A 26,518-nucleotide genomic window follows, 5' to 3' on the forward strand; every position below is an offset into this window, starting at 1 on the left:
TCTTAAGTATTTAAATATCTCCTCGCCGTATAAAATCTCCCCTTATCGTTTACATCCACCGCTTTGCGCACACTGGATGTTTAGTTAACTCGTTTTTTTTAAATGTCGGCGCTCCACTGCCCCCTGCTGTTCAGTTGAGATGCAGACGCTCCTCTCAGTAACTCAGGACGCCGCTTTGTCATTCTGTTATGGGTGCAGAATAAACAACAGAACTTTCTCGTTGTTCAGAAAGTTCTACAAGCTATGTCACGAAGATCGGAGGCTTTACTTGGGACGGCCACAACTTCTGCATTTTCCTGCGAATACTGCTGCGTAATGACGTTGCATACATGCGTTGTTCAGAACCCCGCCCACATTTTAACCACACTCTCTGTGGTGGGACCGGCAACAGGGTTGGGTCTGGGCGAGCTTTGCCTTACCGTACCGTACCGTCCTGCTCCAGCTCGTTCAGCGCAGTGGAACAGCGTCTTCTGGGCGGAGTTGGCCAGTGGGCTCAGTTGGTCCTCCACAGGTTAGGATGCAGGAGAAATAAGGGACCAAAGGAGGAACAGCTCTGCAGGTCTGGTTGGTTCTGTCTCAGCCACTCTGGGAAGTCCTGCATCCTGAAGAGAAACACATTAGCCCCAGAGAACGAACCCTTCGATATTCACATCCGTGGGCTTTAATACGCCGTCACCGCTTTTATTAAAACACATTAATTCAGTTTACCAACTCTAGGTGGCGCCATATCGACACGTTGTGAGTCGATGCAAAGAGTCAATAGAAAATGAAGCTTGTAAGGGTGTAAAAAATATCAAGTTTCTGCACTGACCTCTGAGTTCTCAGTTCAGCTGTTCTCGAGCTATGGCAGGAAAAAGATGATATTGATACAGGAAGTATAGAGACAAAAGAATAACACGTAGATGAACGCAAACATATCTAAAAATAAGATTATTACAGCTGCGATGCTCATGCAGTAGCAGTATTCCAGAATACTTCTGTTTTCCCTCGTTTCCACGGAGCCGGAATCAGATCGGTTTCAAAAAAGTTTCATTTTCAGACGACGCTGTTGTCGTGTAAACGGACCCCCAAGGACGCAATGGAAATGTTCCGTTTTCACCTGAAAATGTGACGTAAACAGACTCTGACACGCTGCGGACGTTTTCCTTTTTCACTCGAAACGGTTGCGACAGGAGACCCCGTCTGTCCTGGGTCCTCTGCCTGCGTCTTCCTCCGTCCCGATATCAGGGCTGGATCCTTCGCCTGGTCCCGGGGACGGACCGCCACCACGTTGTGGGACACATTTTCATTTATTGTTAAACAGACCCCCAAAACATGATGAGAGTTTTCCACTCGCACTTAAAGTTCTGGGTTAAATGGACCAAAAAATCTGAGCGCAAACGTCCTGCAAAAGGTTAAAAATAAAAAAGGATAATATATGAACTGAAAGCTGAACAGTTGCTGTTGCTAAAATACTTACCGGAATGGAAAAGTATGTGGACTGTGAAGCAAACATACCTGAATGCAACACTTGAGTGTGAGTTGATCTCTGGCGGCTCTTTTCACCGCCGCAGCTCAAACTGGACATTTTCTTCCTCATTCCTCCAGAAAAGCTGTGAACTTCTAAACTTTAGGCTTTAAGCAGCCAAGAGCAAGTCAGTGTGCCATGATGGCGCCACCTGGAGGTGAAGATCAAGGGTTTTTAATGATGCCGTTTGATAGAAGAGTACACAATATCTATAAGTAAAGGTTTTATTCTGGTGTTTTCCTTTACAAAGAGGAACCAAACCTACAAACATCCAGAACTCCAAAAGTCCAGGAGGTGTTTTTGTGTCTGTTTTCATGTCAGTTAAACAAAGTTTGACAAATAATCCCAATAAATGTTTCAATCACTCCCACAATGCAGCGGCTGTAGGAGAAACCGGTGTGATATTTCACTGTACTTTGCACCAGAATGTTTCATTAAAACTGGGTTTATGTTGAGATTTATACTTATTTCTGGAAGTAATGATTTGGTTTCCCCCAAAAGTTCGGATCACAGGTGTCAAACACATTTCAGCCCCATTTCTCCCTGAGTGGGCGGGACCGGTAACATAGAGCCTTTATAACCTTTATATTTAACTATATATACAAAACCAAACAATTAGTACCAAAAAGTACCACAATCTGAAAATGAGGCCAGTTTTAATGAAACCTGGTAGGAAATTCAGTGAAACGTCAAGACGAAGCAACTTTTGGAGCTGAGGCTGGTTTGGTACCGTTCATGGCAGCTCGGATCACTAGTGTGCTGTGTCTGCTACTCTTAAGAAATTTGTTTAGAAAAATCCACATTCCCTTTGAATCCATTTTCTCGGTGGTTCGTCCCGACCGGAGCCTCTGGAGGGCCGGTTCTGGCCCAAAGGCCTGATGTTTGACATCCCTGATTCGCTGCGCTCCACAAAGAAACAGCTTCAGAATGTTCAGGTCATTATGGCACCATGGTACCAGTGGGACCAAGATGGAATTGGACTGTATTTCAAAATAAAATCCACCGAGACGCAGAATCGATCCACTCAGACCAGCGGAGGCGTTACAGACCGTCTTGGCCGAGGTTTCCAGTCGCAGGTTTTTAAAAACACTTTGACGAGTTTCTCCGTCTTCTGAGACCAAAAAACCCGCTGGCCTGAAGAGAAGAAAGCAAAATGCTTTTCAACAAACCAAATGTTTGATGAATTTAATCGAAGTGTTCAGGATTTTCTGTTTCCTGGTCATGATGCTGCCGCCGCCGTGCTTCAGCCAAACACATTGGTTTAATCTGAACGTTCCTCTTTAATCTTTATTCTCTTTCTCTTTTTCTTAACTTAATTTCTTTTGAATTTCTTTTTCTCCTTTTTTTTTTTCTATTTTCTTCTTTTTTCTTTCCTCTTTTTTCTGTCATTTCTTCTTTTTTGTCTATTTTCTGTTTCTTTTCTTTGTTTTTTTTTTAATAGCTTTTCTTTCCATTTTAGTTTTTCCCATTTCTTTTAGGTTTTCTTCTTTTTTCCAGTTTTTGTCTTTCTTTTCTTCTCCTCCTTTTCCCTCTTTTCCTCACGATGGACTCTGAGGCGTGTCCCGGTTCTGTGGGTCGGTGGTTTTGTTCCTCCTCGTCTCTCGGGTCTGACGTGTCTGAGCTCGTGTCCTGACCTCCTACTGGATGTGTAGCCGCCATGGTGAAAGCATGTGACTGTATATTTGATTTACTTCTATACTCTTCTGTAAAAACATGAATACTTTGCTTCTATTAATCCCGGGCCTGTTGGATAATCAGGGGGGAGGGGCTTGAGGTGGGCGGGGCTAATCTTTAAACGGTGTTTGTTTTGTGTTTGATAAGTAAACTCGTATCTCTTTCTGTTCTGAGTTTGGAGGTTTGAAGTGAAGGCTGATCAGTGTGTATCTTTGCATGGATCAGGAATCTTCCGTTGCTCATATCAGATGAAAGACGCTGAAGCGCCGGTCCAGTTGGTCTGGATGAATCCGTCTCCTGCAGAATGTTGGACTCTCACGTCACATGTACAGTAAAGTTTAGCAGGTAGAGATCCTTCACTGCTCCTGTGCTCGTCTTTTCTTCACCTTCAACCTCAGCAGGCGGATTTAAAGTGAGCAGCAGGTCTGAGACCGGACCGGACCAAACCAGAACCGCCATGTTGCTCTGGAGTGTTCTGCTGGTTGAAGCTCCATTTCAACAGCATTTCCTCTTCAGAATGACAGAACAGGACCGGTTCCACTAGTTGAACCTTAACAAACTGATCCATGTGAGATAAATAGGCCCGACGCCATGATAGGAAGCATACACTTCATGATGCTGCCGCCGCCATGCTTCAGCAGCCAACCACAGTCTGATGATCAGGTTCACTGTCTGATCACCACATAGTCCGTCCTTTCTTTCTTTCTTTCTTTCTTTCTTTCTTTCTTTCTTTCTTTCTTTCTTTCTTAGATAATACAAAAAGTATTATCTTGTTCTCTTTATCTAATTGTTTCTATTTTGCTCTATTTCTCTTTTTCTTTCATTTTTCTTTTTTCTTCTCTTTCGTCTCTTTTTTTCTGTCTTTTCAGTTTTTGCTTTCTTTTTCCCAATATCTTCCTTCCTTCCTTCCTTCCTTCCTTCCTTCCTTCCTTCCTTCCTTCCTTCCAGAAACAAAGTTTTCTTATCTTCTTTGTTTTCCACATTTATTTTCTTTCTTTCTTTCTCTCTTTTTTCCATCATGAAATCTAAAATGGGGGGGGGGGGGGGGCTTTTGCCTGCTGCTTGGTTCCTCTTTAAACTGAAGGCCAGATTTCAGGCCACCATCATAGATAATAAATCAGAACAAATCCATGCTGGTAATTTGTGCAGAGAAATGAACAAACAACCAAAAAGTGGTAAAAGATGGAGAAGCTCTGTCAAACAAAAATAACCTGAAGAGAAGAAGAGATGAAGGTTTGTAAACGGTTCTGTGTTTTGTGGATCCAGATGAATTTGATTTGGTGTAAAATGGATTAAAAACCCGTCTTTTAGCCGTGAAGTTTGATCTGTGACCAAGACAATTAGTCCAAAACAAGTTTTCACACTTCTCAAACAAAACTGTCCAAAAATAAATAAATCGAAAATATTTTCTAAAATAAGCCAATTTAATCTCAATGCAGTGTGAAAACCTTCCGTATTCTATCTCAAGACCAGTCGGAGTAAACTAGCAAAGAACCTGCGGTCAGGAATAGTGAAAAACTCACAGCTCAACAATCTAAACCTGGTGTCTGTCAGGTTATCGAGGGGGAAGATTCCAAACAGACCATCAGATTTAAAATTAGGTCCGTAGGTCATGAGACAATTTCCAGACTGCCGTCAATGGAGATTATCTGTAATCTGTTCATTGGTGTTTCTCATGTTCTGAAACAGCTCTGCAGGGAGTCCAGACACGTTTTTACTGTCAGGAAAACTGTTTATCCACTTTTTACAGTCATAGAGTCACTTTGTGTTTCATGAAGCACTTAGTGTATCATGAAGCACTTTGTGTATCATGAAGCACGGGGGTCCTAAACCAAAGATGGATGTGCTTCGCTCCGTCTCATTGTGGAAGTCTGGGAGGAAAGTACTGAGGCTCACATGGCAGCTGAACGTGTTCTACTCCCAAAGTACTTTACTTACAGACACACATTATACAAGATACTTCACACTCCAGCATGTCCACCAGCAAAATATAGAGATCAATTGCCAGGACACCTGCGGGGGGACAACTGTTCAACATGAAGCAGAGCTCCTCAGTCTGGCAGAGGGACACAGAAACAGGCTGGAGCGGCTCTGAGGCGCTCTGGGACTATTTCTTTGAGTCTCAGAGCAAAAGAGCAGAAGAACAAGTCCAACATTTCTACATGAAGCTCATGAAGCTGCGGAGATGAAGTGATGAATGAAGCCTCCTGATATACTTCAGCTCACATTGACTCAATTCAAAGTTTCAGACCTTTCTCAGAATCTTTGCGGAGACGTTTGGAGGACATGTTTCTGTTCCTCTCCTCCTGAATACAGCTGGAAATGGGCTTTCGAAGGATCCTTCATACTCATTGAGTTTTCGCTGAACGACTCAGTTTGAAGGGATTTGACTCTATGTTGCTGATAACTGGAGACATTTTGAAGAACATCTGAGTCGACATGAGGAGCTCCTGCTATGTGTCCATACCTGAGAGTGTCCCGTGTGCATGCTGGATCCTCCACTGCAGCAGACAGGAGCTTCACCCCCGAGTCTCCTGGACGGTTGTATCTCAGCTCCAGCTCTCTCAGATGGGAGGACTTGGAGCTCAGAGCTGAGACCAGAGACCAGAGACCAGAGAACACAGTGAGACACAAAGTCCAATCAGGGAACTGGACGTCTGAGTGGTTTCGATCTGAACTGTCTCTGGGATAGTCTCATCTAAAGACGCTCCGTCTCCACTGAGTCCCTGTTTCTTCACTGTATGGTTGGGATTTCTCTGGACACAGACCTTCTTCGTTTGTCATGATATAAAAATCCTGTGAGTCTGACTCTTAACATCTGCCTGCAGGACCTCACCACAGGGGTCCCACTCCCACTGACCACCCGCACTGCTCATGGAGCCAGTCACTGGAGGGGATTGGTCAGTGCTATCAGGGGCTGCGACCCCTGAATGACCCCAACCTGGAGATCAGTTGTTCAAAGTTTCCATGGCGGCAAGGTGAGTCTAGCACCAACTGAGCATGTGCAGGAGGCCATCCATGGCCGTCTGAAGTCCCTTTAAAGACTCTTGGATTAGCCCGGAGAGATCGTCCTGCAGCCGAGCTTTGCCGGCTCAGGCACCAGTTGCGACATGGCAACATCCCGTAGAGGTGAGCTAACGTTACCAACTTTGCTTTTAACGTGAGGAGCAGCGGCGATGGCGGCCATGGCGGAGAGTCTGCTCGCTATGCTAGTGCTGCCTCATGTGGCGACTGGAGCTTGTCTGTTTCATTCTGGTATCAAAGGGTCAGTGTGACTTGATAACTCGCTCGGACAGCTTGATAAAAGAAAGTAATATAATCAAGGACGTCTGCACATCGTCAGGAATCCTTTTTGTTCACGTCAGAGTCTGAGGCAGAACTCGGTGAGCGGAGGAAGTAAAGCTGCTGCTCTTCAGCTGAACTGACCAGAGGACTGAACTTTACCTTGTTGTTTTACTTCCTGGTTAATCACCGAGAAAACATCAAGAGGCTACAATGTTCTGAGAGGTTCTACTGATGTTCTCGAGATGTGAGGAGAACAGAGGAGTTAACAGATATATTCTAGAAACTCCAGAGATAGCAGGAGGAGAGGAAAGAGTGCTGGATATGAATTAACCATCATGTCAGAACCCGAGAGCTTCCAGGTTACAGTGAGGACTCTCCAGTCCAGAAGACAGAAGCTCCAGTCCTGAATCCTGCAGCTTGTTGTAACTCAGGTCCAGATGTGTCAGACTGGAGGACTGAGAGCTGAGGACTGAGGACAGAGCTCCACAGCTGCTCAACCTGGAGAAGAAGCAACAATGAGAACCAGCTCAATGTTCTTCATGGACTCAGTTCTATGTATTTGTTCATGACCCACGTACTGAGCTTTGTTGGAGGCTTTGACCACTGGCAGCAGCTTCAGGAGAGCCTCCTCTGAAGCACAGTACTTCTTCAGGTCAAACACCTCCAGATGTCCTTGTGACGACAGTAAGATGAAGACCAGAGCTGACCACTGAGCAGGAGACAGTCTATGAGTGGAGAGACGTCCTGATCTCAGGGACTGTTGGATCTCCTCCACCAGAGAACCATCGTTCAGTTCATTCAGACAGTGGAACAGATTGATGCTTCTCTCTGCAGACAGATTCTCACTCAGCTTCTTCTTGATGTACTGGACTCCAGTGTGGATCTGTGGCAGCTCCTCCATCATAGTTGACCTTCTTGACTTTGGCCTGGACCACCAGGTGGTGGATGTACATCTGAGTCATGGTCTTGGGCAGCTCTCCTCCCTCTCTGCTCTCCAGCGCCACCTCCAGGACTGTAGCAGTGATCCAGCAGAAGACTGGGATGTGGCACATGATGTGGAGGCTTCGTGAGGTCTTGATGTGGGAGATGATCCTGCTGGCCTCCTCCTCCCTGAACCTCCTCCTGAAGTGCTCCTCCTTCTGTGGGTCAGTGAACCCTCGGACCTCCGTCACCATGCCGACACAGTCAGGAGGGATGTGATTGGCTGCTGCAGGTCGTGTGGTGATCCAGAGGCGAGCAGAGGGAAGCAGGTTCCCCCTGATGAGGTTTGTCAGCAGCACATCCACTGAGGTGGACTCTGTAACATCAGTCAGGGTCTCAGTGTGCTGGAAGTCCAGAGGGAGTCGACACTCATCCAGACTGTCAAAGATGAAGACCACCTGGAGGTCACACCAGTGACAACTTTAGTAATCAAATTAAGCAAACGACACAAAAGGCTTGAACATGAAACTATTGAACATTTTTAACTTTGTGTGTGTTTAACCTAATATAATACTACATTGAGATGACATGCAATAGAACAATATAAACAATGAACATTTTGAATATAATAATGAACATTGAATTAAAAAAAGAAGTAGTTGGTGGCAGCTATTTTCATCCAGATTTCTTATCGTTTTGATGACAGTGGGGTTAGATACCGAGTCTTTAAGAGACAGCTCAATGTGTCTGGTACCAACTGGTTTGAGTGGAGTTGAAAATCTTTTGCTCATTAGAAGCCCCCCAAAAACCCAGAAAACAGAAAAGCTAATTATAAAAACACTGTGCATAACAAAAGAAAGAAACGCAGGTAAACGTTTTTTGAAATAAGATTTTTTTAGCTGAATTATTATTATTATTATTATTATTATTATTATTATTATTATTATTATTATTATTATTATTATTATTATCCTTTTGCACCAAACGTTTTATTCCAAAAGAGGGAAAGCAAAAAACTCACTTCAAAGGACCAGATGTAGCAGCTGATTCATGAATGACCTGTACATGACGACCACACGGTTACGTTTTTCAAAATCAATTGGCTAAGTGGAGTTTAAACTATCATATCAGATATCAGGACTATTTAACTGTATAAATACCTCAGTAGAACTCATTAGAGACCCATCTAAGATGGCCGCCACGCCATATATATATGGGATCTACTGCTGTACGTCTATGACGGAGAACAAATATGTTGGCCAACCAAAAAATATCCATGTACCTGCACTTTACAGTTTGTCCAGCAGGGGGCAGCCAAACAGCACAGACGTTCACCTCTGTCTGTCGCTCTCTCTCTCTCTCTCTCTCTCTCTCTCTCTCTCTCTCTCTCTCTCTCTCTCCCTTTTGAACTGGTTTTTACTTTAAAATGACCTCATACATTTTTTATTTTTTTTTGCATAAAGTCATACTTCATAGCTTCATGCGTGTGATCTTGGTTTGTTGTTTAGTTTTGTTGGTGCATTTGGCAGGCACTCGAGCTTTATCTCCATGGAAACGGGGCAAAACTCTGTCTTGCCATGTGAACACAAACCTTTTCTGAACCTTTTGACGAATACTTTACTTATTATTTGAATCACAGGATTGAACTCTCTGGAAGAATCCAATTCCTTTGAGTAATTGGAGCCATGTGGAGATGTGACGCTCGTGAACGCTTCAAGTCTTTTGAATGACTCTTTTAAAGTTCATTAGAATCAATTCACAGCATCCAATTGTCCAGTGAGTCTGACTTTCAGTTCACACAGCAATGTTTTCAAGTGTGAATGCATCATTTTGTATTTTCATTTCAGAAAAGTTTCACATTTACATGGCAACATTAACATTTTGACGACGATATCTGTTTCCACAGAAACAGAAAAAATGCTGAAGTGGAGCGTTTTCAAAAAGTCGCCTTTTCAGCGGCTCCGAGTGTCGCTGAAAGAATAGATGCACGAAACGCAACGGAAGTTTAGTATGTTCACACAAAAACGTTACTGATGTTGAACTGGAAAAACTAGTGGATTTACTTAACTCACACTCTCTTATTCTATCTATCTATCTATCTATCTATCTATCTATCTATCTATCTATCTATCTATCTGTCTGTCTGTCTGTCTGTCTGTCTGTCTGTCTGTCTGTCTGTCTGTCTGTCTATCTATCTATCTATCTATCTATCTATCTATCTATCTATCTATCTATCTATCTATCTATCTATCTATCTATCTATCTATCTATCTATCTATCTATCTATCTATCTATCTATCTATCTATCTATCTATCTGTCTGTCTGTCTGTCTGTCTGTCTGTCTGTCTGTCTGTCTGTCTGTCTGTCTGTCTGTCTGTCTGTCTGTCTGTCTATCTATCTATCTATCTATCTATCTATCTATCTATCTATCTATCTATCTATCTATCTATCTATCTATCTATCTATCTATCTATCTATCTATCTATCTATCTATCTATCTATCTATCTATCTATCTATCTATCTATCTATCTATCTATCTATCTATCTATCTATCTATCTATCTATCTATCTATCTATCTATCTATCTGTCTGTCTGTCTGTCTGTCTGTCTGTCTGTCTGTCTGTCTGTCTGTCTGTCTGTCTGTCTGTCTGTCTGTCTGTCTGTCTGTCTATTTGGTTGTTTGTTTCCTTTTTTATATATTTCAAATATGTAATGACGAGACCGTGGACCTTGTCAGAATCAACTCTTTATTAAGTTTTTTGAATGAATTAAGTTTGGTGATTCTTTAATCTCCACACATAGTTTCTTCCATAGTTGTTTTTTTCCTTTAACCTTTATTTTATAAGAAAAACCAAGTTGAGATTGAAAAAAAAAATAACTTATTTAGGAGATTTTACATCACGGATGTTAATTCAGAAGCTTTTCACTTTCATATACTCATAAATAGTCATAAAACTCATAAAAGAGCTGAACCGCCAATCAGCGGCGACATGAGTCACAACCCGCAGCTGCGCAGTGCGCGTCGCTATTTGAATGGAGGACCAATCAGCGGGCTCGCCGGGCAGAAAGGGGGCGGGATCACCGCAGCTCTTATCCAATTACCGCGCAGACCGTTGTTTGCCCTCCTTTTTGAATTGAAGCCTCGACGGTGGACTGACACCGACTGTGGATAGCGTCTAGACCGGAGCACCGCGCAGTGGTGCGAAAACTGCGAATATAACGGGAAAAAGTACATCTTATAAAGTGTTCCGCACCCGGAGGAGGACGCAGGCTTTCTCCGCCGTGTTGTGGATGTACTTCACCTCCGTGGCGAGGCGCAGTTAGCTCGACGTCGGTGCGGAATCCACCGCATTCCTCGAGATTTCCTCTGGTTTCGCCCATAAAAACAAACAACTGGTGAGTTTGATTAATTCTCTCCCACTTCGAACGCGCTCATCGTGCAACTTTTAGCGTTTAGCTCACTTCTGGTCAGGTTTGGCAGGAGTTATGACTGAATGCTAACGTCAGCTAAGCTAACGTTAAGATAAATACGTTTACGCGTTATTATCCTATTATGGCAATAAATTCGGGTTTTCTCATTTATTTCACAAGAATACCGTCTCACTAATTAGTTTCGTAGCTGGTTGACAATGCAACAGGCAGTGATGTCAAACATCAGGCCCGCGGACCCAAACAGAGGCTCCACTCCGGTGTTTCAGATTAACTGGTTTCCCTGTCAACTGGTGACCGACTTCCTCTTGTGTCCAGTGTCACTGCTAGTAACAGCAGATGTTTAAAAAAAAAAAAAAAAAAAAAGACTTCCGATAAAGTTTCTAAGTGTCGTACCTTTGGTGAGTCTTACTTTAAAGTTGCTTTTCCAGAAAAAAAATCTTAAGAAAAATACTTCTGCACAGAGAATAAACCAATACACGAAAACAAGACTGTCACTCCTCATTTCCACGGCTTTCCAACAAGCAGTTTCCTAAATCGATCACACTGAAGTCTATATGTTTACAAACAAACACATTGGTCACCATCAAACTGTGTTCATGTTTCGCTAACTGACGTGATCTTGGGAAGCCTGCCGCAAGGGTTTCTGGGAAATCTAAGATGGCGTCGCAGCAAGTCAAGCGAAAGTATCGACATTTGACGGATTCAGCCTGAAAGAAATCCAGACTTTCTAAAAGATCTAGTCACGAGAATGAAGTATAAATGCCCCACTTTTTTTTTTATCGGAGTCGGTGTTGTCACATGAAACGTTGTCGTGTAAACGGGGCCTGAGTATAGTAACTAAAATCCTTCAGAATGAGAGATTTAAATCAACAAATAAATCTGGCTCTTAAATTTTTCATTCTTCCCGTTTGTGCCTTTAACATCAGCAATGATGGGGGCTAAGAGAAGTTGGTCACCAGTCAACAGGGAAGCCAGTTAATCCGAAACACCGGCCCGCAGAACCACCAAGCAAATTTAAAAATTTAAGGAAAACGTCATTAGATCCAGCCTGTCTTAAGTAGGCCCAATGTCTTTAAATGGTGTGTTACTATGCAGTAATCTTTATAACATTAAATGGTTAAAATAAAATATTTTCATGTTATATTCTGATATTACACTAATATTTATAACAGCTTACATGTTTTTTCCAGAGCAATTTTTTCACGGGTATATAAGTTATTAGCTGTGGTTCTTTGAACTCCTGCAGGTTAGTAGTGTAGCAGGTTAGTAGTGTAGCAGGTTAGTAGTGTTTCCAGCCCTCGCCAGACATATTCTCAAAAAAAAAAAAAAAAAAGATGCTGGTACCAGCCAGGCCCAGTATAGTATCGTTTTAAAGGAGTCAGTACCGCGATACCAATACAGTACTGGGATACCGAACAACCCTAATTGTATCTCAACTTCAAATCCTAGAAACTTCACTTATTTGAGGCCCAGCTTACATGAACTCGCTTTTAAGTGAAAACGCACAACTTCTGTTGGGTTGTGGGAGTCCGTTTACACAACAACGGCAATTGGAATCACTGAAAATGCAACTTTCTGAAAATGCTCAGAATTCGGATGGAAATGGAGGAAAACGCAGTTTTTGTTGTGACACAAAGTTTACTTGATGAAAATGGCTCTAGTTCTGCACAAAACAAACAAATACTAGTAAAAAGTACGACAATTTCAACACAAAGCCAGTTTCAATGAAAACGTCTTGAGCTGTTGCATTATGGCTGTTTTTACAAATTCGCCTTGACAGCGTCACCGATATCTCAGCTTGAGCCTCGGTGCTGCGTCGTGTCCACTACTCTTAAGGAATTTGTTTAAAACTACCCCAAAGTTTTCTTGTAAATGTTTACACTTGGTTTTTCCGGGTTGGAGCCTCTTGCTGGCCGATTTTGCCTCACGGGTCTTATGTTTGGAACCCCTGATCTAAAAGTCCTCAGATGGGAAATTTGAATGTTATACAAGCGGGTACACAGTGCAGGTTATGAACCTTGTATTTTCCTCAGTTGCTCTTTCTGTCTCCGGTTGTCCTGGAAACCAACTCTGACAGCCGTGATGTTGGAAGTTGCGTTTGTGCCCCTGGAGTCTGACAGTTGACACTTTCCCCCTCATTCTGCTCCCCTCCGCCTCGTCGTGTTCCCCCTCCTGTAACTTTCTGATGGCTTGGACAGCCGGGCGCCTCCTCAGGTTCTCGCCATGGCTGACAGCAGCTCGCTGACGCTGGGGGCGGCCCGGAGCCTGCTGGTGGATGCGTCGTTCTACGACTCCAGGATCGGCGAGACCACCAAGGACCAGGAGTTCCTGGGCTTAGCGGACGACGACGGGGAAGGTGCGTCTGCGTTGTTTTTTTTTTCCCCTCTTCTTCTCTTTTGTGCCAGAAAGTGTCTGAAAAGAGGAAAAAGGTAAATTAGAAGACCTTCAGTTCAGATCTAAATCTGTTTAAACTGCTCATGCTTCTGTTTACTAATGGCGCTTTTCTACTAGTATCTCCTCGACTCCACTCAGTTTCATTCGTTTTCCATTACGATACAGTACGACCGCAGGAAGCATTGGATATCAGCGCAAATACTAAATTAAATAGTATATATTTTTATATATTTATTAATAATAAATATTACAAAATGTGGGTTGTCTGATGTTCCGTTTTCACTGGTGCCCCTGTTAACTGGTGAGTAAGTAAGTTTTATTTGTGACTCCATGTCTGTGAAAAGCGCTTTACAAAGTGCTTCACAGTAAAAACTGATTAAAACAGATAAAAGAAAAAAAACATCTTAAAGACACAACAAATGCCGTGAGGTGACTTCTGCCAGCAGCAGCTGATGTTAAAATAAGACAAACAAACGCTACGATACTTTAAGCTTTAATCTACATGTGGTTAAACAGCGTTCTCCAGGACAGCTACCGGTTCTGGTCGGGTTTTTAACATCTGCTGTGGAAAGGAGAGGCTGGAGGAAGAAGGTCACCAGTTAACAGGGGAACCAGTTAATCCTAAACACCGGTGGTATCGTGGCTCAGAGACCTCCTGATCCGAGTAGCTTGTCGCGCCGTGGAGCTCCTGAATCCTCTGAGATCGGATATTTAAAAATGGCGGCCGAACGAGACGCCCTCTGACTCATCTGTGTCGTGACGCGTCGGTCAATCAGAGGCTGACGTCACATTGTGTACTGGCCTCGACTCGCTGGGAACCTGGAGGAGGAACCGGGGAAGTACCAGTGAGCAGGTACTAACACATAATGGAAGAGTCGAGTAGGAGCTAGGGGAAAAGCGCCATTAGTGAACATTTCCTTTAATCCAGGTGTCAATCAGCCCAGCTTCATCTTGACTCGGCCCAAACTCTAAAATACTGCCGGCGTTTCAGAAAAGTTGTCCAAAACGCCGTCAAGGTTATAACTTGAAAACGTCATGGAATCTAACACTTTAAAGTCTGGAGTGTTTAGTTGCCTTTATATCTGTGTGTGTTGTTGTTTTTGCACTAATATCTGCACGGAATATTGTTAGTATGAATAAAAAGAAAAACCTATAATAACCACGTGTTGCAGACAAAGCACATCATGCAGGGACACTGCAAGTATTCGACGTCTACAAGTAGAAATTAAATTGCAAGTTAAACTAAAATTGCAATACAAGATATTATTATTATTTACCGCATTTAATGAAGAAGTGTCAGGAAGAATCAATATTGTCCACAATCTAAGCTCTCTTCCTCTCCGTCTCGTTTCAGACATACTTCCAAAAGTGGAGACTCGGATTGTTTTGGTGGGAGACGTAGGCAGAAAGGAAGCGCTGGTCAAAGCTGTGAAGGTACGTCTGTCATCCAGGTCCAGAGGTGACCAACAATGTGGTTCATGAACCCTCAAAAACCCAAATCAGAATACCTCTCACTTTCAAACAACTGGCATTTATATGAACCTTTTGTCCAAAAACTGAAACGTACTGTCGTGATGGTCAGATTGTCAGGTTTCCCAGGGTACCTGAATGCATCGCAGCAACAAGTTCATTTCATCATCGCTTTGGTTCCGTGTCTTCTTCAGAAAATAAACTCTTTTTTTTCTCTATCTAGATTTAGTAAAAAGAACAAAGAATTCTACAGTTCTTACTGCTTTCAGTGAGCCCCGAGTGATTCACACGCTTTTCAAAAAACTCTTTGGATTTGGCCTCCCAGAGCATCAGCTCTGTGCCTCTAGTGCTTGTTAAAGGGCAGACGCAACAACTTTGTTAATGACAATAATAACAATCTTATAGGTCAACAGTTATTTTTGTATTTCAATCGGAGACTTGTCTGCACCTTCAAATCTCTTGAACATAGTTATTCAGTATTTTGAAAGTGAATATTTAGAACATTTAAAAGTTTGTTTCAAAGCACTTCGTATTGCACGAGAGCGCAGGGAGTAAAAATGTGACGGAAGAAAAGGAAATCCGCTTTGTTTTCAGAGGGTTAAGAGGACAAAGAAAAACACATTTCTGTGTAATTTTCGAAGGATTTCAACCGGATGTTTTCTTTCTCCAGATATAATTTCAATTCATCTGACTTCCGACCAGCTGTCAGAAACCAGAACGGTTGTAAATGTTCATCACTCACAATTCGTGGTACTACGACCCGAGAACCGAAACCAGACTTGGGATGTGCCTTTATGCTATACTGTATACTATATACATGTTATACTACAGCCTTAAAGACACCTGTATATATATTTCTCATCGTTTACAATCCAGTGTGGTCCTTTTCCTCCACGTTGTTTCAGGTTGTGCTTCTTGGAGTCTGAGTACTTGTCTTAATTCTACATTAAGTTGACACTCGGGCTGGACCCCATTATTCAAACATTCGGTTGTTATGGTAACCAACCCCCCCCCCCAACCACCACCACCACCAGCGCAGCACTGGGCGAATGTTGAGATATTTGTCAATTATTGGACCTGATTTTGTGTGTGTGTGTGTGTGTGTGTGTGTGTGTGTGTGTGTGTGTGTGTGTGTGTGTGTGTGTGTGTGTGTGTGTGTGTGTGTGTGTGTGTGTGTGTGTGTGTGTGTGTGTGTGTGTGTGTGTGTGTGTGTGTGTGTGTGTGTGTGTGTGTGTGTGTGTGTGTGTGTGTGTGTGTGTGTGTGTGTGTGTGTGTGTGTGTGTGTGTGTGTGTGTGTGTGTGTGTGTGTGTGTGTGTGTGTGTGTGTGTGTGTGTGTGTGTGTACTGGAACTGAAATTGTGTGAGCGGCGCCGTATGAAGGTGATTTGGAGGCGTGGTAGAAGACTAAGTGCTGCTCGAACGACTTCTTCCCCGCTCTCCTGGGCGCTGTCACTTTTGAAGGCCTCTTGCTTAAATGATCCATTCCTCTCCTGCCAATCCTCCGAACGGCTCCATCAGAGCACTCGGCATTGCTCAGCCAACCTGCAGGAAAGCAGCACTCTCCACCCTCCACATTTCTTTTATGCTCCCTTCTTCTTCTCTCCTTCGCCTTCCCAAGGGCTTTCAGTGATTGTATTAATTTTGAACAGAACTTTCCTCTCCTCCCCAAGCGACCCTGCTCCAGAGAGGGAGATTTGATTGATCAAGGACACGGACTTCCACCCCGTCTTTGCCTCTACACTTTTCTTAGGTTCCGTTCACATGACAACGATTTCAACTGAAAACACAAACCTTTCGAGGTCCGTTCACACCACAGCGGCGCTTGGAGATTCCGTCTCTGTAGAAACAGGGAGAACACGGGAATCTGAGCGCCTTCAATCCGTCTCCGTGGAAACGGGAAACTGCAACTTTCTGAAAACACTCCCACTCCGTTTCCATTTGAACGACGGAAAATACAATTTTTGGAAAACATTCCGACTTCAATACAGTGAAACCAACAAATATGTATATACAACAGGTTAAAAGCCTTAAAAAAGAAAGAAAGTCTTTAGCCTGCTGTTAAAATCATGAACATTCTCTGCAGCCCTCAGGTTCTGTGTTTGAATAAACAAGTTGTGTAGTGCTTGTTTTAATGGTGGGAATGATTAGAAGGTCGGTGCTGGAGGACTCCAGGGTTTGTGATGGTTCATAAGATAAAAATATATCTGTAAGACAAGAAGGCACAAGGCCTTAAAGACTTTTAAAAACCATTAAAAGAACATTAAAATCAATCCTAAAACACACGGCGGGCCAATGCAATGACTTATGACTCCCAGTCCATGTTCTTCTGGGACTTGGTCATTTTATTTTGACAGTCACATTAATAACAATCCAACCTGATGATCTGTCCACTAGAATGTCTGTGTTCTCCCATTGTTAGTTTTTTTTTTTAGCGTGTGGGTGTGGTTTCATTACAAAAACAAACGGCACCCACTAGTGGCCAAACATGCAAACTACATAGTTTTTCTGCAGTGTGTAAACAAATACTGCTTTCAGAATGTTGCCATGTGAATTGAAACCTTTCGATGCCTTTTCACTTAAAGCCGTTGTGGTGTTAACGGGCTCTTAAAGCCAGACGCTCTGTCATTTGTCCTCAAAGTGTTCATGGACGCACTCGTCTCCAGCTTCCTATTTAATTTCTTTCCGTCTCCTGCTCCTCGTCCTTCACACGTTTGATGTTTGACGTGCTGGTTTTTTTCTTTCCAGGCCATCAGTGTGATGGAAGTACCTGTGGTAAAGATAAGAGAAGGCAAGGCGGGTGATGAGGCGAAAACCATGATAAAATCTATAGTCAATATGGTACAGTATAGTTCCTGTCTGACACGTTGGTGGGAAACCTGGGGGGGGGTTCTGCTGCATGAGTCTCAATTCTCACTGGTTGCTCTTAAATCACTGCATGACTTAACTCACCAATCCTGAACTGATTTGTGGGCGAATTGTAAAAGTCTCAAGTGATGCAAAAGCTGATACGAAGAAGAGGAGGCTTATCCGAGATTACCACTCAAATGTCAGCCTGAGTTTCTCTGCTCGGGGATAATAATAGAAGTCATTTCAACGGCTTTCAACGTGGCATTTGAAAATGGGACAGTGTCCTGCTCGCCATAGGGAAGCAAAGTTGCAAACAGTCGATCAGAAAAACCTGATTCCACAGTCTGATCACTAGCAGTGTAGATTAGAGGGGCAGATGTTGACTGCTTTTTCCTCATTTTAGACACACGCTTGTTTCTTAATCAAGTGAGACTGTCAAGAAACATCTTTTAATATCAACTGTAGAGATAGTAACAGACCAAAAAACATCTTGTATTTAGGCTTTTTGTATTCAGGATCTGGTACTTGGTTGGAGTGAAATGTACCGTAATTTCCCGACTATAAGTCGCTACTCTTTTCACAGACTTTGAATCCTGCTGCTGTTTGGATTTTTATGTGTTTTATGTTAACGAGCTTCATGCCAACGATACAGGGGTGATGCGTTCAGGTGCTTTACGTAACTCAGACCGTTCCGTCGTTTTTTTTTATGTTTGGTGGGTGCAGCTTATATTCAGGTGCTCTCAATAGCCGGGAAATTATGGTATGTTGTACAAGCAGATTAGTGATTCTAAACCCAGTACACAGACCAGTGGGAAACCTTCCTCAGGTTTCAAGTGAAACCCGCCAGCTTTCTGACATCGCTCCTAGTCGGTCTCTGTGGAAACGAGAGGTGATTAAATAACGTTATCGTGTAAACCGTCACTTCATCACACGGGTGTTATTTGTGTTTCTTCACAGCAGATGGGAAATTTTCTGATTTGGGATAAAAAGGTGTTGGGATTATAATCGTGTTTCATAGTTTTACCTACTAAGACGTCACTAAATATGATCCTCAGCATCACTCTAACACATTCTGAACCCATTAACCTGTAAATCACTGTGGTGGTGTCAATATCACGGTGAGAGAGTTTCCTGTTTTAAAGCTTTTTGTGTTTTAACGTCGTCTACAAATCTATGAGAAGAAGATTTGTAATTGTTCGGTAAACATGTGGATAAATCTTCAGTTTGTCTTCATGTTGGGGAAAATTCTTAACACACTTTGGTTTTATTGTCTTCATGTTATTTCTCTATTTTTGTTTTTCCACGTTGTAACCATTTCTATGTCTCTCCATGTTTTAAATGACTCCAGTAACTTACTAAAGTTGTCGTTCCTCAGTGTGGTTGGTAGAGCAGACATTTGCTCTACTCGTGCGTTTCCCTCATAATCTGTTTCTTCCTCCTCAGGACATCAAAACTCCCGTTTTAGTGACGGACGACGTGAAGGAGTTCGTAGACGGAGAGAACGCCAACTTTGAGACGGTGTTCGTCCTCTCCGACTTTGATTCGGCAGACTACAGCCTCCTCTACAAACACGAGAGCCGCATCGTGGGACCTCCTGTGGTGCTGGACTGCGTCGCAAAGGGAGAAGTGAGTCTTCATCTGACGACACAGTCATTTTATGTGAAAAGCGTCCGCAGACACTCGTGGAAAACCAAGGGAGAGTTTCAGTGTTTCATCTGGGCCACAGCACATCCCTCACGTCCCCAGTTGAGCAAATGTGCAATGAACACGAGCCAAATGACTTTAAAACCTAGTCTGTTGTACCTCTGATGTCTGCAGAATCGCCGAGTTTGTCCTGGAAAATTACAACCAAAAACATTTTAGTCTAAGTTTGGAGCCTCGTTTGGAGCCTCTTGATAAGTTTCTTCGATAAGTAAAGCAATTTTTTGTTGTTTTCGTTTTGAGAAAAGGTTTGTTTTTAGATGTCAACGTTTTGAAAACGATGTCCGTTTACACAAGAAATGCTAATAACGAATTGCAGTAGCAGCGTTTCCACCGTCTCCATGGCGACAGAGTGATTTCGAAAAGTGTAGTTTTGCTCCGTTTCCAGGGAGACAGTTGATTTCCCCTCTTCTACCGAGTCGGAGCTTTTCAAAAAGTTCCATAATTGGGAGCCGTTTTCAAAAAGATACTTTTTGAGTGACTCCCAGCGTTGTTGTCTTGTAAACAAACACCCAAAATACAACGGAGGGTTTGCGTTTTCATGTGAAAACATTGTTGTGTAAATGGGACTTCAGTCTGAAAATGACCGATCGTCTCACAGCGCCACCTGCAGTCGGACACGTGGAATAAACCTACTGGATTCGTTAACGGATGAAAAGATTTCATGCCCTCATCACATCGTGTCTCTTCCTCTCCCTTCTTTGATCGCAGCCCCTCCAGTTTTCCTTCCGGCCTCTGTATTCGACCACCATGCTGAACCTGTCGCTGTGTTTCACCGGCTTCAGGAACAAAGAGGAAATTGTGAGATCCTGACTTCACCTCATTAGAACATTTTATGTTTACAAAAAGAAAGTGGCCGGTGGTATCATCAGCTGCACTTTCTGGGAAAACTTGGTCCATTTCTCTTTGTATTTGTTGTTTTTGTAGAAGCACTTGGTGAATCTTGTCCATCACATGGGAGGAACCATCCGCAAAGACTTCACCTCCAAGGTCACTCATCTCATCGCCCACTCCACTCACGGAGAGAAATACAGGGTTTGTACTCGCGTCTTCAATATGTGTGTGTCTGGAGTCGAGACCGCTGTCGAGCTCAGGGGTGTAAAACATAAGGCCTGTGGGCCAAAACCGGACCGCGAGAGGCTCCAACTGGACATTTCCCTGTATTTTCCACCAGATTTAATTAAAATAGGCTCTATGTTGACATTTTTTGGTTTTGCTAAAATATAGACATTTTTATCAGTTGAGCTGTGTTCATTGTGATGCGTGGACAGAACATTTTTTTTAGAACCTTGGGGAGAAAAAAAAAAGCTTGTTTTGGTTCGTGTGGATGTGGCCTAAATCTATTTTGCACATTTGTCATCACATCTGTCATGTTGGTTCTCTGTTGTCGACCCCCAGCTGGCCGTGTGCATGGGGACTCCCATCCTCACCCCGTCATGGATCCACAAAGCCTGGGAGAGAAGAGACGATGTGTAAGTAATGAAATGCTCCACGTGTCGTGGGAACGTCAAAATGTCTGCCGTAGTTTTCTTTAGTCTACATTTATTTAGTTGGATCCCAGCAAACCCCCAAAATACTGTGAAAGTTTTCACTTGAAAATGTCATTGTGTAAACGGGGTTTACAACGGGGTTTTAGTGTTTTCATAATTGTTTCACCGTCATTTACCAAAAACAAACAACTGCCACACTGGGGGGAAAAGCATTGGCAAAAGATTTGCCCCAGGGCATTTTGAACACCCCAGTGTCACCAGGATAAAAAGCTTAATTTCCATCAGACAACTCTTTTTGTTTTGTTTTCCTCATCACTGTCGGTGCTTTAGATGCTTTATGAAGTTAATTGAGTGGCAAACCTTTACTATGATCTAATCTTTCATATTTAATTATGTAGAAACTAAAGCCTCTGGAGGACTGTTTTCTGCAGAGAGCATTGGCCCTTTTGCCAGGAAACGATTTACAATTTATGGAGCAAACTGCACTTTCTTTTTTTATATTCTTATGAGACTAAGGCCTGTTTCCACGACAGCGTTTCAACTGAAAACGCAATCGATATTTAGGTTTTCCTTTCAGAGAAATTTTGTGTTTATGCGGCAACGATTTGAAAACGGGAACGTAATAAACACTGAGAATGATGTCATTAGCATGTTGGGCTACGTAATGTGGCAGGAGATCCACCAATCCAGCGTTCTCAGTTTCTATACTGGTCCCGGCGCTGTGGCTTCAAGTGCTGGCCGATACCTGACACCGATCTGATACGTGGTTGGCCTAAAAAGCTTTTACACGTTTACACATAAAGACGAAAAGAGGTACTACCACAACCCCTCGCAACATTCACTTTGCAGACATTACTAATGGCGGTCAGGCCAGTTAAAAACTTCCGCACAGCAGATTCTGTCCTTCGCTCCATGACGTAGCTGATGTAGCGATAGATTGAAAGGGTTCGCTCAGGTATTAGTTTGCATTTTCTGTTACTCGATCGATGCATCTATTTTGATGACATCAGGACAATATTCCCTCAAGATGCAGGATAAAAGTTGGTACTGTTTGTTTTTGTAATGACCCCCCCCCCCCCCCCCACACACACACACACACACACACACACACACACACACACAGCAGAGAACAATGAGCCCTAAACATGAACACTGGGTGACCGCGGACATTCTAGTGGGCAGACCATCAACTTAGATTGTTATTATTATACAAGGAGACGGAGCATTTCCAGAAAATGTTGTTTTCGCCCAGCTACATGGCGACTGAGTCGGAGCGTTTTCAAAAAGTTCCACCTTGGGCAGCCCCTTCGAAACAGTTGTGTTTCCAGTGCCTCTGGGCATTGTTGTCACATAAAATGGACCCCTAAACCGCTATGTAAGTTTTCACTTTAAAACGTTGTCGTGTAAATGGGTGTTAATACTCTTCTTCTCTCTCGTTTCAAAGGCATTTACATGCAGATGACGAAGAGTTTCGAACAGAGTTCAAAGTGCCTCCCTTCCAGGACTGCATCCTTACTTTCCTCGGTTTTTCTGAGGAAGAAAAGGTCAACATGGAGGAGAGGACGCTGAAACACGGTGAGTTACTCTGCTTCCCTGATCCACTTTTCTGCAACACATTGGTGTTTTGGTTAAAGATAATGTTTTCTCTTTGTGAAAGGTGGAACGTATCTCTCGGCGGAAGATGGGAAGTGTACCCACGTGGTGGTGGAGGAGAACTCTGTGAAGGAGCTGCCCTTCACCCCGCCAAACAAAGTGTTTGTGGTCAAAGAGGAGGTGAGCGTCCACGGTCCAATCATCTCATCAGGATTCCTCTTGGATTAAACCTCAATCTCTACAGTCCCCATAGAAGTCATCTTCCCTAATCTGAGATAACAGTGGTGTCTTTTTTTTCCCTCTCTTCAGTGGTTCTGGGGAAGCATTCAGATGGACGCCCGGGCCGGAGAGTCCATGTACCTGTTCGAAAAGGTAATGCAGTGCTATCACATAGCATATAATGATTTGCAATCTATCAGATTGAATCCATCCATTTTGAACTGCAATTATAAAGCAGCAGAATAATGTTTTGGCTGCAATTGTTGGTCCATACCATGTTTAGTTTATAATCCAACCTGATGTAGTCTTCATGTTTGGCCACTAGTGGGTGCTATTTGTTTTTGTAATGAAACCCCCCCCCCACACACACACACACACACACACACACACACACACACACACACGTTTTTTTTACCACAAAAAGTATTTAACTTGACCAAAGGAGATAAAATGTTTCCCTCAGTTTTTTTTCCGTTTCTCATTAAAATGATTATGATGATAATGATTATTGTTATTATTAATATTTATATTGTTTTAAACTACAAAGCATCTAAAAGGTGGTGCCGTTTTATTTAATGTGTGGATGTGAAATATTGATTGCCTTACCTACAAATAAAAATGTAAAAAAAGAAACCTCTTAACACTGGGAGAACACAGACATTGTAGTGGACAGACCACCAAGTTGGATTGTTATTACGGTGACTGTCAAAATAAAACAACCAAATCCCAGGAGAATATGCTCTGGGAGTCATGACGCTCTGCGTTTTCAAAAAGTGGCATTTTCCATCGTTTCCCAAAAAGTTCCACTTTGGAAGCAATTTTCAAAAGTTGTGTTTTCAGTGGCTGTGAGCACCGTCGTCGTATAAATACACCCCCAAAACATTACGGAATTTTAGTTTCCCCTTGTAAATGTCACCTAATACGGACAAAGAAAACTTTCTATTCGACACAATTTCTCCTGCATGTTTTGATTTGTCGTTGGTCACGTGCTACTTGTTTTTTTACCTCCTGTTCCTCTTTGATTCGCAGAGCGAAAGCCCGAGCATGAAGAAGGCGGTGTCCCTCCTGTCCCTCACCACGCCCAACAGTAGCCGTAAGCGTCGCCACCTGAAGGACACGCTTGCTCAGTTCACCAAGGAGATGGAAATCTCCCCCTTCCTCCGGCCTTGCAAGCGTCCGTCCACAGAGCACTTCATGTCCCTTGGTTCTCTGCTGGACATCTCCAACACGCCCGAGACCTGCAAGACTTCTTTGGCAGGTACGACTTCAGCTCCAGTCTGTTTGACTCGAGCTTCAAACTTTGGCTTTGGGGCGGTAAAGTGTTTGTGTGCATAGTTCTTTTCCCAATAAATCACAGTTATAAACATATAAGTGATATTCAAAACTTTTCATTATAATTAGGGATGCACAGAAAGCTAAAGGTTGGTACTGGCAAGTAGCATTATTGTAAATGACCAGTACTGAGTACCGAGTACTGATACCAGCACTAACCTTTAGTTACTGTCCAAAATGTTTTGATTTCATCTGATGCAGATAAGAGTTAAGTCACTCTTAAGCACGTACTGTATACTTTTCTTGACAATGGTATTTCAAAATATCCGATTTAAAAAAAATAAAAAATAAAAAATAAAACATTCTGTAGACTCTTTAGCATGTAGCATGCGCCGGGTAAAATCCTCCTTGATCCACTGAGCAGTTAAATGAAGGAGCGACATCAAACAGATAACATTGCTGAAGGATGACATCACGTAATACTCGCCGGGTTGTACCGGGTAACCAAGTACTCCGTGCAGTATCGGTGCATCTCTAATCAAAATGTATATTTGGAGAATAAAGTATCATTTCAATGTAATAAGGTCTTTATAAAGCAAATAGTGAACGTTTGAACTATATGACAAATGCATGCTTCTATGTTCGGACATACACAATTAAAAATCTCTAATTATCACAACTTTGAAAATGTTTTTCCAAACATCTGCTAATAACCAAATTCCTCTCATTTGAAATTCTGTATGAAGTTCCAGCATCATCCGAGATAATACATGCTACCTGTAATTTAAGAGTTAAAAGCTGCAGATGACTTGGAATAAAAAGAGGATGGTGGAGATGCATTGAGTTTCAACACTGAAAACCCTTTAAAATCAGTTGAAAGTTGAAGACTTCTTATGTTCTAACATTGCCGATAGCTGGTGTTGAATGTGAGCAATGCACATAGTTTTTTCTTCTATGATGGTTTTGAATTGTATCCACCCTCTTTGCCCCAGGAAACAGGATAGAGAGCAGTGCTGTGACCAGGAAAAAGACAACAAGGAGGAAAACCAGGGAAAGGAGGATTAGGACTGACAGGGCAGAGATGAGGAAAAGAAGCTGCTCAAGTAGCATGGAAGAGCATCAGCAAGGATCTTCTGCAGGTTCGCTTTGGTGTCAGGAGACAGTTGGTTGATGGTGGAATGACTTCATCGCATCTGATCAGCTAGATTCTGGAGCTCAAGCCAAAATATCACTTGTTTGTCTTGATTGTTCAAAAGCAATGATCATTTTTAAGCATGCACCGATACCAGCGAGTATTAAATGATGCCATCCATCAGCAACACCGCAGGTACAGAAGAGAGGACAGGTGCTGTCCGCTGTTAGGATATTCTTTAATGTTGATGAGAATGACAAACGTAAGACAGACAGCAACTTAATCACCAAAGACATTTGGACTAGCAGAGTTGAGGCCAATTCATACTCCATAAGAACAAGAAGAAAGTTCTGCCCTCGAGGGTCTTGCCGAAGAAAATGGCAAACTCTTATGTGATTGGTCAGAGTTTTCTTGTTTACTTCCGCATTCCGCCACGAGTCCACGACAGGACTGAGCGTTTTGTATTTACACACCGTCGTGTGCAGCACACACACGTTCCAGCTCACTGACTGTATCAGTCATGTTTAGCATGTAGCTTCGGTACTGTGTGAGCCATGTAGCACAGATCAGAGTTCATGTTTTTCCCCTGAACGCATCACTCAGGGCTGAGCTCAGCTCCTGCAGTTAAAAACGGACCAACATGGCGGCTCGGACACAAACTTTCGCTTTCATTACTGGAACATTTCAGTGAAATGTCTTTCTGAAAACATCTGAAGCGAAAAATAAGCTTCGCAGAAGAGTGCTTGCTGTGAGGGGAGGCGTGGCCTGCTGTAAGGGGGGCGTGGCCAGAGTGTTCGACAGCAAGTCTGTCTCCCAAGAAAGAACTCTCCTGCCAAACAAGAATGTTTTTTCTGCAGCCGGCTGACGTCAGCAGCCGGACCTTTCTTCTTGTTCCTATGGGAGTATGAAGGGGCCTTTCGCCTGATGTCGATCATTAGTTTAACTGCTCAGCCGTGCTACATGCTACATGCTAAATAGTTTCAGGGCTCACACGCCAATGATGCTACATGCTAAACATGATTAAACTATGACTGATGCACTCACTAACCCTCGCTCCTGAGTCTACAGTACGCATAGCGCAGATAGATTCTACACGTATCGATGCTTGATATCGGCAAGTAGCTGAAGGTTAGTACTCGTCCTTCAAAAAAGCTGTATCGGTGCATCCCCAGTCATTTTTTTCAAAACCCGTATGAACTCTAGGATGGAGGTCTGGCTTTTATTCCTAAAAGTTACAATTCTGAAGACTGTCCAATGTAAAAGTCGCCTTTAGCTGCAAATGTGCTCAACCTTTGAAGTGGAGAAAACGCAAGTTCTTGACATTTATATGGTTTTATTATGTTTACCGGCACTTATTATTTTGCCGAATTCATGAAATTAAAGAACTATAATGAAAGACATTATATAAACATTCTAATATAGTTGGCTGGTTTGAAAAAGGGGCACAAACAAAAAAACTCGGCCCCTTTCAAACTCCAGAATTTCAGTCAAGTTTCAACCGGTCCAGCAACAATATACATGTTTTAACAAGGAAAAATGCAATTCCTGGTTGATGACTCCTTTCAAATCAACTGTAAA

At 42.8% G+C, this 26,518-nt stretch overlaps 1 protein-coding gene across 5 annotated transcripts in view; it reads left to right on the forward strand.

The window, feature by feature from the left end:
• The first annotated feature begins 10,482 nt into the window (after positions 1-10,482).
• The window catches only part of ect2 (epithelial cell transforming 2), a 37,467-nt gene continuing 21,431 nt past the window's right edge, over positions 10,483-26,518 (forward strand). For 2 of the 5 annotated variants that reach the window (XM_080473775.1, XM_080473772.1), the window contains exons 1-11: positions 10,513-10,786; positions 13,021-13,178; positions 14,571-14,650; positions 18,977-19,159; positions 19,946-20,035; positions 20,162-20,269; positions 20,633-20,706; positions 22,169-22,299; positions 22,382-22,497; positions 22,627-22,689; positions 23,566-23,794. In XM_080473775.1, the coding sequence (XP_080329901.1) occupies positions 13,046-13,178; positions 14,571-14,650; positions 18,977-19,159; positions 19,946-20,035; positions 20,162-20,269; positions 20,633-20,706; positions 22,169-22,299; positions 22,382-22,497; positions 22,627-22,689; positions 23,566-23,794 (1,207 nt within the window). In that variant the 5' untranslated portion in view covers positions 10,513-10,786; positions 13,021-13,045. Of the gene's footprint in view, positions 10,787-13,020; positions 13,179-14,570; positions 14,651-17,431; positions 17,525-18,976; positions 19,160-19,945; positions 20,036-20,161; positions 20,270-20,632; positions 20,707-22,168; positions 22,300-22,381; positions 22,498-22,626; positions 22,690-23,565; positions 23,795-24,800; positions 24,948-26,518 lie in introns of all 5 variants that reach the window. The other 3 variants (XM_080473771.1, XM_080473774.1, XM_080473773.1) reach the window with 3 other exon arrangements.

The sequence above is a fragment of the Lipophrys pholis genome, assembly GCF_963383615.2.
Source record: "Lipophrys pholis genome assembly, chromosome: 10".
Lineage (NCBI taxonomy): Eukaryota > Metazoa > Chordata > Actinopteri > Blenniiformes > Blenniidae > Lipophrys > Lipophrys pholis.